The sequence below is a fragment of the Trichechus manatus genome, unplaced genomic scaffold (genome assembly GCF_000243295.1).
Source record: "Trichechus manatus latirostris isolate Lorelei unplaced genomic scaffold, TriManLat1.0 scaffold00186, whole genome shotgun sequence".
NCBI classification, from domain to species: Eukaryota; Metazoa; Chordata; class Mammalia; order Sirenia; family Trichechidae; genus Trichechus; species Trichechus manatus.
This window is the reverse complement of record NW_004444122.1, coordinates 945,937-958,898: the sequence shown is the minus strand read 5'-3', so window position 1 is coordinate 958,898 and position 12,962 is coordinate 945,937. Positions and strand designations below refer to the sequence as shown.

Here is a 12,962-nt window from a genome sequence, read left to right as displayed (position 1 = left end):
ACATGTAGAAATTGATGAACGGGTATATGTTCTGGTGTGTATATTTTTACCAGAATTAAAATTAAAAAAACAACATTATCCCATCAAGGAAGCTATCCTGATGTCCCTTGAAAAACCAATCGTCCAATCTGCTATATATGCTGATCACGCATCAGTCATCCACGTAGAGATGTGGACTCTGGCTCTTCCCCAATGGGTCAAGTTCTATAATGTTTATATGCTAGAAGACCAGCATAACCAACAGTCAGAAAGGAGTCACAGAGAGGAGGATACACATACAGATGGGCTAAGTTTTCACACCTCACAGAAAGCATGGATAGTTCCACTCACTCATATTTCTTAAAAGGATGCAAGAGTTGCTCATAATGAGTAAATTTTTGTTTCTTAAACCTAAGGAAGGATATTTGGATTTCCAAGAAATATCTAAGGCCTTTCTTCCATTAGCAGTACAAAGCGCAAGGATATCGTAAGCAGCCTGACAACACAAAACAAAACTCAGATGGAAAACACCCTACAGACCCAAATCTGATAAATAACTTTAGGATCCAAGTTTTCTTTTGAATGTTTCAAAATCATAAGCCTGGAAACAATCTCAAGGGATCACCTGGCTCAGTCCCAATTAAAAAAGAAAGTCATATTTTCCTGGGGAGGTTTTGAAATCTTCTGTTCCAGCCCAGTGATAGAGAAGGCAAATAAAACTGGATCTCCTGGTTCCTTGGAAAATGGAACGCAATTTCATGAAATTCCATTCCTCTAGTGGACAATAAATTCTCATTTTATATCTTTTAAAACTGCTGCCTAAAAACTAGCATGTCGCTCCATCTTATTAAAAGAAGTACCTGAATTCTGATCTGACTTCTTTCCAAAGGCTGAGCAAAAACCTAGACTCCACAATCAATCTGCCTGAGCAATCTGAGTTGGGGGAGGGGCATCCTTTAAATGAGAAAGGCCACACTTCTCATCCATTCATGAAGGCTAGTAGTCTGAGGAGCTTTGCTATCTCTAATACACAAGGAAGGAGCCCTGGTGGCACAATGGTTAAGCACTCAGCTGCTAACCCAAGGTCGGAGGTTCGACTCCACCAGCTGCTCCACAGAAGGCGATCAGCCCCCGTAAACACTACAGCATAGGAAACCCTATTGGGCAGTTCTACTCTGTCCTGTAGGGTCTCTATGAGTCGGAATCGACTCAACTGCAGACAACAGCAACAATAATGCCCACGCATCCCCTTGTAAAAAGCAAACACCTAGAGAAAAGAGCCATTTCTTAAACCTACGTTCAGTTTTTCTGATTAGCAACTAAGGGCAATGGACTAGGAGGACAGAGGCTACAAATAGAACCAAGAAAAGCAAATGCGAGCTCACAAGAAAGGGAGCAACAAGACAATAAAGCTGTGAATGGCCTGGCTCCAGCAAAGACTCTCACAGCACAGGCCGCCCACCCACCCAGGCTGGGTGATATATTTCAAGACAAGGGCAAGGGCAAAGCCACTCACTGGGCCTGCTCTTCCGTACCGGAAATGCTTTCTGTTTCAGCGAGAAAGGGAGCATGAGGCCTCCAAGTGATCACAGGGCTACATTCCTCTGGTTCTCTATCAGCTCTGCCATTGCACAATAAGAGCGCCAGGGTTTTTTGAGCTCAGGATAAATAAAAACTCCTGCAGCCACAGCCAGTAGCCCCACTCCACCTTAGCCTGCAATGGTTCCTACACACCAGGCAATATTACATTACCCTGGCCTGATGTTTTTTTAGCCTAAAATGTGGACACAGGAATGGCTGACTTAATATAAAGTCTTAGCAATTAGGGGTTGGGAGGCACAGATTCCCAGGCTCCACCCAGTGCAGATTTTGGAGGCAGGGGAACCTGGTACCAGGAATCTGCCGAGCTCTCAGTAAACTTACAGGAGTATTTCGGAAGCACGTTGATTTTTAACAGTCTTCTAAGGTAGGGTGGTGTCTCAGGAGAGTGTCAGGTGGTTCTCCTCAATCATTCTGTTATTTGGCTCTTTCTGGGTGAAAAACCCTCGCCAGTTATTTGGTGTGGCAATCATTAAAACTCACTCTCTCAGAAGGCCGATAAAGACACCAACCCAATGCTATTCCCCTCCAGGAGCCTGCCTCCAAATCCACATGGAGGAATCCGCCACGTGGTGTTCTGTCAGCCAGAACTGACTGGCAAGGGAGACGGGAACCTTGAGCCCATCGGACGGTCTGCAGGTTGTGGTGGTGGAGATGCAGGGGTGTGGGGAACCAGGCCAAAAAACCACTGCTCTGGAGCATACGGACTCAGAATGCAAAGAGGATAATGCAGATATAAACCACAGTGTTAACCTAGAGATATAGGGCTCACGCTTCGCTGGTCTCCACCCACGTAATTGAGATATTTCCAGTCCAGTCAGAAAACCATCATCAAACAGAGCCAGGCTTTTCTTTGTAGCCAAAGAAAGCAGACATTCATGATCTGGACGAGTGCAGTGTTTCCCACAAGAGAGGGCCTGGTGCTGGGTAAAAATGCAGATTCCTGAGGCCTACCCTGGCCTACCAAATCAGAATCTCTGGGAGCAGAACTCCATAATCTGCTTTTTAACAGGATCCCACGAGGCTTCTTTCTCACACCAAATTTAAGAACCACAGTTCTGAGAGAGATGTTTCCCTTTAAATGAAAGAAATGAAAGAAAGCCTCCTCAGAATGCTACCACTGAGATACTACATGTGGGAGAGCTGTGTAAACTGTAAAGCTTAAAAAACTGGTTCATCTGAGGCTAGAGGGCATGGCTTACAGAGCAGCAAGAGAAAATACAGCCAAATGCCAAGGATCTGTTTCCTAAACAAAAGTATCCTCAGGTGAACACCTCCAAAGAGAAGACTTCTGAACAGGGACGTGCCAGGACTAGTCTCTGCCAAGGAAACATCATTAATGTTTATTATCAAGTCAACCTCCACCGGAAGCTTATAACCAATACTGTTCATGTACAATCTTCAGGTGACTAAACTTCTTAAATCTACGCCCCAACACGAAATAGTTGAATGTACAATGTAAATATCTGTAAAGAACTAAAACCAGAATAAGCCTTATTTCCTACTATCGGATTAAGAAGGAAATAGGAAGCAAAAATTATCAAACTGCTGGCTTTAAACTAGTAAAATATCGTTCATGTATCTGGAGAAGAAAGTTCTAGTGCCAGGGCTGCCACAGGTGCAGGCCAGGCTGATCTCTGAGGGCCTCTCCATCTCTGATAAGAAGCAAAAACACCAAATGACTTCCTCCAACTCACAGGGCCACTTAATGACAACGCCCTAATCACACCCCAGAACACGCACAGGGCAAACTTACCGAGGCCAGAGGCAACCAACGCCTGACTCCCACTGGATGCCCATCAGGGCCTTGTTCAACACAAGTCCGTTAGATGAGTGGCTGGCTGGCTGCATCACATTGGAAAAGTCAGGCCACCTTCTCTGCAAGCACAGCCTCCTCCAGACATCAGAGAGTTGGAAAGGGAAATGAACACTGGGCTTGCTGCCTAGAAATAATTTCTCTAATCCAAGATAAACATCTCTGATAACATCAGCCTGCCCACCTCCAGCCTACTGCCAGGCCTGCCATCCAACACTCACACAAACAAAGTTCTCGCCTAGGGGGACAGTCTGCTCAGAGAAAGTCCACTCTCTCCAGGACAGATAGCCCACGCACAAAATGGGCAGAAGAGGAGAAGCCTGAAGGATCTCAGCTCCTGAATCTTCCCCTTGTCCACCAGATTCCAGTTCTCCCACACGATCAATCTCTGCAAAAGTTAAGCAAATGGCCAAGTGTAAAAACTCACTAAAGGATGCTGATTCCCATCTGATTGGGAACAGATTTTGCTGACCCAAGAGGATCTAAGTCTTTAAGCAGCTACAATTATGCCAAGACCTACCAACTCCTCTAGGCCCATCTCCTCCAGGGAGTTTCTCTTGATAATTACCTACACAGATCTCTCCAGTTCTGCAATGCCCACAGAATTATACAAGCCAGAGATTTCTGGCTCTGGGCCATACTCAAGTTAGTATTTTATGTACAGGATTGCCCCTCCCCTTCATTTACTATGGAAAGATTCCAGACCTGTCTCAGAATCAAAAAATTTGCAGACATTTGATATTTACTCCCAACACAGAATACTACAGACAAACTTTCTCCAAAGCTTTTTTCAATGTTCTTGTAATTCTTCTAAACATATCATGTGCCAATCTATCTTTAAAGTCTTCTCAACACTTTAGTTTTTCGCATCAATGGAGATTCTCCACTGCTCTGTATCTGCAGCAGGAAGCATAATGCTTAAAACATTGTTGACGCTCAACAATATTTGCTGAATGAATGTCTTAGTTACCTAGTGCTGCTATAACAAAAAAACCACAAGTGGATGGCTTTAACAAAGAGCAATTTATTCTCTCACAGTCGAGGAGGTTACAAGTTGATATTCAGGGTGCCAGTTCCATGGGAAGGCTTCCTCTCTCTGTCAGCTCTGGGGGAACGTCCTTGTCATCAATCTTTCCTAGTTGAGGAGCTTCTCAGCACGGGCACCCAGGGTCCAAAGGACTTGTTGTTCACTTGGCTCTTGTTTCTTGGTGCTATGAGGTCCCCCATCTCTCTGCTCAACTTCTCTCTTTTATATCTCAAAAGAAACTGACTTAAGATACAACCTAATCTTGTAAATCGAGTCCTGTCTCATTAACATAACTGCCTTTAATCCTGCATCATTAATATCACAGAGGTAGGATTTACAACACAAAGGAAAATCACACCAGATGACAAAATGGTGGACAATCACACAATACTGGGAATCATGGCCTAGCCAAATTGATACATATTTTGGGGGGACACAATTCAATCCATGACAATGAACAAATGACCATAGCAGACCTCCCTTTGAGCATAAAAGAAGAACACACCACACACACACACACTCACACCCAAGAGGATCTGAAGGCCTGAAGCATTCATTCAATCAACAAATATTTACTGAGCACCTACTATGTGCCTGACACTTCTCTAAGGACACAGCAGTGAAGGGCAGAGACAAAATCCCTGCCCTTATGGAGCTTATGTTTTAGTAAGACACAGTATGTCTACAGAAGGGAACAGGACTAGACTAAAAATTAGGAAGCTGATCTCAGGTACCTGGTAAACCAACACCAAACCCATTGCTGTTGAGTTGACTCCAACTTATGGAGACCCCATGTGTTACAGAGTAGAACTGCTCCACAGGGTTTTCTTGGCTATAATCTTTATAGAAGCAGATTTCCAGGCCTTTCTTCCATGGCACCACTGGGTGGTTTCAAACTGCCAACCTTTAAGTTATTAGTCTAGCACAAACCGTTTACACCACCCAGAGACCACAGGTAAAACCATCCTGAAACTCTAGAGTCAATTTAGGGTTTCCTGTGCTGCCTGGTGAGCTACTAATTATCGGGGATCATGAACACCGCAGTCTCCCCAGCGGCCACCTCAGTTTCATGTCCCTAACAGTGCCCAGCATGTTTACTGAACTGAGTTACCCAGGTATCTCTCGGGGAAACTAGTTAAAAACATCACAAAGAAAAGCTTCTGTGAACACAACTCCCCAATTCACCATTTCCGTCTTACATTCACTCTGCAAAAGCACACAAAAAACAGCTGAGAACCGTACCTGATAGGACTTAGGTAAACACCCACTCAAGTGTCATTAACAGCCTACGACATGAATCTCTGTAAGAACAGAAAATTCCTAATCAAAAAAACCCCTTCTCCTCCTCCAATCTGAGAGTCATTTTTGCAATAACAGGGTCCTTTTCTTTCTCTGGTGGGAAGGTTACTGTTTGTATTTTGCTCTAGCAAAAATGTGACTACTAAGACAATAGGTGACCAGCGACGGGAAGACTGTAACCCAGTGGCTGATGGGTAAAGGTACTGGATCAAGGAGACCTGTCCCAAGCCCTCAGAAGCCTCAGTGAGGGGGAAGCTGGTATTCACAAATTCAAACGCATTTGACCCCTTCCTCCATTTCTCAAGAAGCAGTTACTTCCAAGGGGGAAGGAAGCTGACAATGTGCATATGAACAAAGCAAGTGGAGCACAAGAGAAATCAATGAAAGTGGCCGTTAGGAATGCTTTAGGAAACGAAGTGCACCAGGCCTGGGCAGGCCCCAGCCACACAAGCACCCCAAGCCAGCTTCACAGACCATGGAACCAACACTCAGCACGTGCCACTCACACGATGGCACTTAAGATGCAATGGAACAAGATCATTTCTACTTTGCATTTATCTACTTTTAAACCTGTGTGACACTGCATAACACGAATGCTTCAACCCTTAATACACAGACAAGATAATCCTCCAGCATAGTTAGATGAAAATATTGGCCATGACTTAGCCATCAGTTTGGGAGAAAAAAAAAAAAAAAGTTATTTGTCAACCTCCGCTTAAAACCCTTCACTGAGTCCTCCAGCTCTTAGGACGAAGACCAGAATTCTGCCCTGGCCCCAAGGGCCTGAACAGAGAGGCCAAGACCACCTCTCCCCAAGGCCATGCTTCCTTCACTCCCAGCTGCCATCTGTCCACCCAAGACCAGCCCTCCCACCTGAGAGCCTCTACTCATGCCATTTCTTCTCCCTGTAGCCCTATGGATCATAACAGTCGAATCCACAGTCAATCATGGGGATGGAGCAGGACCAGACAGCATCTCGTTCCATTGCGCGGGGGAGTCACCATGAGTTTGGGGTGGGCTTGACAGCAGCTAACAACAACAACAACAACATAGCCCTTAACGTCTCCCTCCCTATTCACCCAGTTAACACCAACTCTTTGTTTATATCACAGTTCAAATATCACCTCCTCAGGGAAGTTTCTCCTAGACCTCACCCCCACAAAAAACAAAACCCCCTATTATACATGCACTGCATCTCTTTCCTTTCAAATTTCACTGCACTGGTGGGTGTTTATCGTATTTTTATTAATGTCTGTCTGCCCACTATTCTGAAAGCTCCATAAGGACAGAAACTGTGTTTTCTTGTTCAGTCTATATTCCCAATGCCTAAGCACACAGAGTTAGTAAATGAATGAAGATAAAGTCCCTGAAGGCTTCCAGTAACACAAGAATCAGCAAACTAAGGCCTGAGAGCCATATCCAGCCCACTGCCTATTTTTGTACTGTCTACAAACGAAGAATAGTTTCTACATTTTTAAATGGTTGGGAAAAAAAAAAAAAAAAAGAGTATTTTGTCACATGTGTAAATTATACAAAATTCACTTTTCAGAGTCTCTAGTTTTATTGGAACATAACCACACTCATTCTATGGCTGTTTTGACACTACAACAGCAGAGTAGAGTAGTTGTAACAGAAACTGTACAGCCTGCAATACCTAAAGTATTTACTATATGGCCCTTTGCATAAAAAATTTGTACACTCCTGCTAGAACAGTGTCCTCAGAGTCCAAACTGTGGGCATGAAATACAAGAAACCTGAAAATGCAGGACCAACTGTAATCTTCTCTGAAAAGGGTGAGTTGTACCCTTTTAGGTTCCTGATGCCTGTTATATTCAATGGGCTTTCAGTGAATGGCAGCCACCTCCATTACATGAGGCAAGAATGTCATTTAATATATTTGTACATTTCTAAGCTTATACCAAAACCAATGCTTACTGGGTGACCACCTTCTATGCCTTCATTTGACAAATGTCTACCATGGGTGCCTACTCTGTGCCAGGACCATTCTGGGAGCTGAGGATGCAAACAGCAGTCCTCATGGAGCTTACACTCCGGTGAGCTGGCCAGTGGAGACTATCCTATATGTGGCCTTGTGTGAGAAACACTAAGGGATGGAAAGCCACGTGCTATGCATTGAATCGTGTCCCGCCAAAATATGTGTGGTAAATCCTAATCCCCATACCTGTGGTTATAACCCATTTGAGAATGGGTTTTCTTTATTATGTTAATGAGGCAGTATTAGTATACGGTGTGTCTTAAATCAATTTCTTTTGAGATATATAAGAGTGGATTAAGCAAGCAAGCACAGACTGAGAGGAAGATAAATGTCAAATGATTGCCAAGGAACCTGGGAATACAAACTGAAAAGAGACAAGGACCTTCCCCCACAGTGGACAGAGAGAAAAGAGCCATCCCCTAGAGCTGGTGCCCCTGAATTCGGACTTTTAGCCTTCTAAATTGTGAGAAAATAAATTTCTGTTCATTAAAGCCGCCCACTTGTGGTATTTCTGTTACAGCAGCACTAGGTAACTAAGATACCATGTGTGATATCCTGCGCATGATACCATACTTCCCTTTAAGGAACTAACTAATTGGGAAGCAATAACAAACTCACGAAAAGCTCAAAAACCAAAAACAAAACCCATTGCTGTGGAGCTGATTCCAACTCACAGTAACCCTACAGGACAGAGTAGAACTGCCCCATAGGGTTTTGAAAGAGCAGCTGGTGGATTTGAACTGCCAACATTTTGGTTAGCAGCCATAGCTCCTAACCACTGCGCCACCAGGGCTCCAATGAAAAGTGAAGTCCCCATAAAAGAAAAGACTTAAAGTAGTTCAAGACCCCAAAGCAGATGTTCCAGGGCAGAATGGCTTAGCAGAACCACAAGGAAAGCTGGCTCACCACATATATTTGGTATTGAGCACGCTATGATTACCCAAGCTAACAAATGTTTGTTGTTAAGCCAAAAGTAGTTTCAGCACCAGAGAATGCATGTCCTTCCCACAAAAGTGGGTTAAGAGTAGGGACGCATGACTGTCCAGTTACACGCGTGACTCGGAAACTAACACACACATCCATTTGAGCACCAAATGCCTTCAGGAGAGGGAGCAGGGGGAGCAGAATTCATTTGTTGATGGTCTGATGACGCTCTGAGATGGCAGGGATCTGGCAGAGCAGGGTTGTTCTAGGTTTACCCTCAGTCAGTCACATGCCCTCCTTCCCCAAAGTGTCAGTTCACCTCAGAGCTGCCTCCCCCACCTCAGATCCCAGCAAAGCTCAGTCAGAAGCCTCCAGCACGCGTGCGCACACGCACGTGCACACACACACATATACACACACACTCCACACAGAAAGCCATCCACCTCTGCCTGACCCTTAAAATAGTTTCCAAATGTCCAATTACAGGTACTGCACATCCTGGTAAAAAATCAGGCAGGAAAATGTTGCTGGTGCTCTCCTGTTGCATAAAAAGGGCAGAAATCAAATGCAATAAAAAGAAAATCCACTACCTCATCTAATTCAAAACAACTAATATCCAATATCCAAAAAGGTAGACTTGTCAGGATAGATAATACAATCAGATACTTTGCGTTTGGGACACTGCTGTGCTGGGAGCTTCTATTTTCAAACAGGGTCTGAGTCTGGCTTCATGATCTCAGGCAAATCACCTCCCCTCTTTGGCTTCCTTTCCCTTGTCTGTAAAATAAGAAACTGGACCAGATCCCTGAGTTTGGAAATAGAGAAGTATACCAAAAATTCCAATATCGGCTTTCATTAAGATTCAAGCAGTACAAAATTTTGAAACAAATCCAACGAAACCACAGCTTCTCCAGAGAAGGCTGAAAGATGCTTTAAAACAAGAAACATATGACAATACAATAAGCAAATTGCTGATTTTTCTTTTCTTTTTAACCCATCTGTCAAAAGAAATGGTATCTGTAAAATTACTCGACAGCACCTAACAACAAGCTAAAATCTGAGCAGGGCTTAATCCTCATTGGAGCCCTGGTGGCACGGTGCTTAAGAGACTGGAATCCACTCGCTGCTCCTTGGAAACCCTATGGGGCAGTCCTATAGCATCGCTATGAGTCGGACAACAACGGGTGGGTGTGATCCTCATTGACCTACAATCCCCTGTCAGAAATCAGAGTCTCTCCTATGTCTGGGATGCCCTAAAGTGAGGTATGAAAAATGCTTAGGGGAATCAGTTCTTGAACTTAAAAGGTTGAGAAGGAAGACAAATAGCTACTTTCTACTTTTGTTGTTGTTGTTAGGTGCCACCCCCATAGGGTTTTCTAGGCTATAACCTTTAAGAAGAGCTCTGGTGGCACAGTGGTTAAGCATTTGGCTGCTAACCAAAAGGTTGGTAGTTCAAATCCCCCAGCCACTCCTTGGAAAGCCTATGAGGCAGTTCTACTGTGTCCTATAGGGTCACTATGAGTTGGAATCGACTTGACGTCAACAGGTTTGGTTTGGGTTTTTTTTTTTTTTTTGTAATCTTTACAGGAGCAGATAGCTTCTTCTTTTTTTCCACCATAAAATGTTTAACTTCTACAACTCAAAATGAATCACTGTACACTGAGACTCATCCTTAGACTGTACTCCTACTCAGAAGCCCTACATCTTGACTGCTCCTCCTGGAAAGCCTTGCCTGTGTTCCCATTTCCACTGTTTGTGTAAAGCAGACACTTGACCTCAGGTATTCTGTCCTGTTCTGTGACTAACATAACTTTACACATCAAAATAGTCCCACATAGCCTGTAACCCATATGAAAGTAGATTTCCTTTTTTTAAAAAGAAATATTCTGAACACACAAAAAGATAGAATATAATGAATGCTGGTGTACCCACCACTCAGCCCAAAAAATAAAGCACTGCAAAGACGTGGGAGCCTGGGCACCCATCCCCAATCACACTGCCCTCTTTTCCCCTGGAGGAAACCGCCATCCTCAATCCAGGGCTCATCAGCCCCATGCAGGCCTTCACACTCACCAAACAGCATATTTCCTTAAATGATCCATCATGTTGTTCTGCATGATCTTCATCTTTATATACATGTTCTCATTCTGTATGTAATCATTCTGTAACTTTGGTTTTCTTGCTCAATTTTATGCAGTTCAAGCCCATCCAACTCTAAAGCCACACTCCTTGTGACACTATGCCTTGTGGCCTCAGATTTCTTTTAATAAAAAACTGATGGAGGGCTCCAATGTCATCTGAGAAGATCTGACACAGGATGTCTCTTTTCTTTTCAACAAACAATTCCACAGGAAGTTCATCTGACACAGGAATGGTCCACGTGTACACTGAGGACAAGCCTCTGCCTTTGGCAAGAAGTCCCTGTGTACTCACTGAGGTCACTCCCAAGTTTGTACAAAATGCGCTCTAAGTAAGCCCCAGCTGAGCTGCAACCCTGCTTGGCTTTCTCTGGAGAAACAGCTGTCTGCACCTAGAGATGGGATGGGGGAGCCTCAAAGAACATGGGAATCCGACCTGCTCAGCACGGCAAGAGCAGGGTCGACAAAACTCCAAAAATGACCCAGGGGTGCAGCTCCAGCTGCTGCCAGCTCTGGAGGTCTCAGAGAACAGCCCTGTGCTCACAAGGCCAGGGCGCTAGGCACAGCCCACTCTGCTCTGCACTTGGCCAGCTCTTCTGAGAGCTTTTATACATCCCGGCCCAGCCCCACAGCTCTGGAGAAAGCCCAGCTGGCAATACGGAAGAGAAGTGAGAAAGAGGGGGGTGGAGACTCACAGGAACCAGGCAAGGAGTACGGCCAGAAGTGAGGTGAACCAGCTCCAGGCCAGGGCCCAGACCCCCAGGTGCTGGGAGGGAGAGTGACCCTGGAAGATGATGGAGTCTAGTCTCCTAGGGACCCCCAGAGACTGGGGAGATTCTCTGTACCAGGACCAGGACTCCTGACTCTAGGCCAGTTCTTCCACACTATATCCCCAACACTGTGTCTCTCCACCAGAAGATAAATGAGCAAGGCATAGCTGGTTGAAGCAATCTTCTCACCTCTCCCAGCTAAAACAAGGAGCAAAAAAAAAAAAAAAAAAAAAAACAGGCTCTGCCACTTTACTGGCTGTGTGTGACCTTAGCTGGAGTGTCCCTGCCCACACTGGAGGGGGTTGTAGTGGATTATCCCTAAGGGCCCTGCCATCCCTAACTCTCTTTGTCTATAGCACTAAATGCAGTAACATTTACTAAGCGCATTGTTGTATAATTCATTTAATCCCAACAACCCTACACAGTAGATATTACTGTTGTTGCGTGCTGTCGAGTCAATTCCAACTCATAGTGTCCCTATAGGACAGAATAAAACTGCCCCCACAGAGTTTTCTAGGCTGTAATCTTTACAGGAGCAGACGGCCAGGTCTTTCCTCTCGCAGAGCCGCGGGTAGGTTGGGGGCGGGGGGGGGGTTCGAATCGCCAATCCTTGGTTAACAGCTGAGCACTTAGCCATTGCGCCACCAGGTCTCCTAGTAGATACTACTACTATCCCCATTTTACAGAAGAGGTAGGTGAAGCTCACAAAGGTTATATAACTTACCCAAGGTCACACACCCAGTAGTTTATAAACGAGCCCCTGGAGGTAGAAGGCTGCAGTCCCGTTAGCAGGGGAGGGTTCAGAGGACATCCATGGAATGGGAGGGGAAGAGGGCAGGAAGGCCCAGGGACTGCACAGAGGTAAATGACAGGTCAAAGTGTCTTAGGAAGGGAGGGGACACGTTGGCCTAAACCCAGATGAAGGGCATGAGACGGGGAAGTGGAGACGGAATTTGAGATGTGGGGAAAGGAAAGCAAAGCAGGGCAGGATGTAAGGAAGCCTTTGAGAAAGGAGGGTGGATGTAGAAAGTCCGACGGACAGAATTAGCGTGAGCAGAGGAGGGTAGGGAGCAGCCGCGGAGGCTGAGGAGGGGAAGCCGGGTTCTGGGACAGGGGGATAGGTTGCGGAGCCTGCGCGGTCCCACCTTGAGCACCGTGACGGCTCCCGCGCTGTGCACCTGGAAGTGCGCGGGAGGCTCGGCGCCGGGCTCTGCAGCCTCGTCGCGGCCCTGGTAACTGAAGCAGGCATCGGCGATGTCCAGGTGGCCAAGGGGCATCGCGTCCTGCGGGCTCTTGAAGTAGTAGAGGTAGCAGCGGCGCGAGTCGAACACGAACCAGCGGCTGCGGTAGCCGCGCAGCGGGCCCTTGCCGGATAGCTTCTGCAGGTAGCCGCACAGTCGCGCCGGCTCCCGCC

The 12,962-nt window shown here is 45.6% G+C and overlaps 1 protein-coding gene across 3 annotated transcripts in view; it reads right to left on the bottom strand.

The window, feature by feature from the left end:
• Positions 1–12,955, bottom strand: part of TBC1D2B (TBC1 domain family member 2B) — a 103,915-nt gene extending 90,960 nt beyond the window's left edge. For 2 of the 3 annotated variants that reach the window (XM_004387476.2, XM_023741669.1), the window contains exon 1: positions 12,694–12,955. In XM_004387476.2, the coding sequence (XP_004387533.1) occupies positions 12,694–12,825 (132 nt within the window). In that variant the 5' untranslated portion in view covers positions 12,826–12,955. Of the gene's footprint in view, positions 1–3,334; positions 3,592–12,693 lie in introns of those variants that run through there. The other variant, XM_023741668.1, reaches the window with a different exon arrangement.
• Positions 12,956–12,962: the final 7 nt, after the last annotated feature.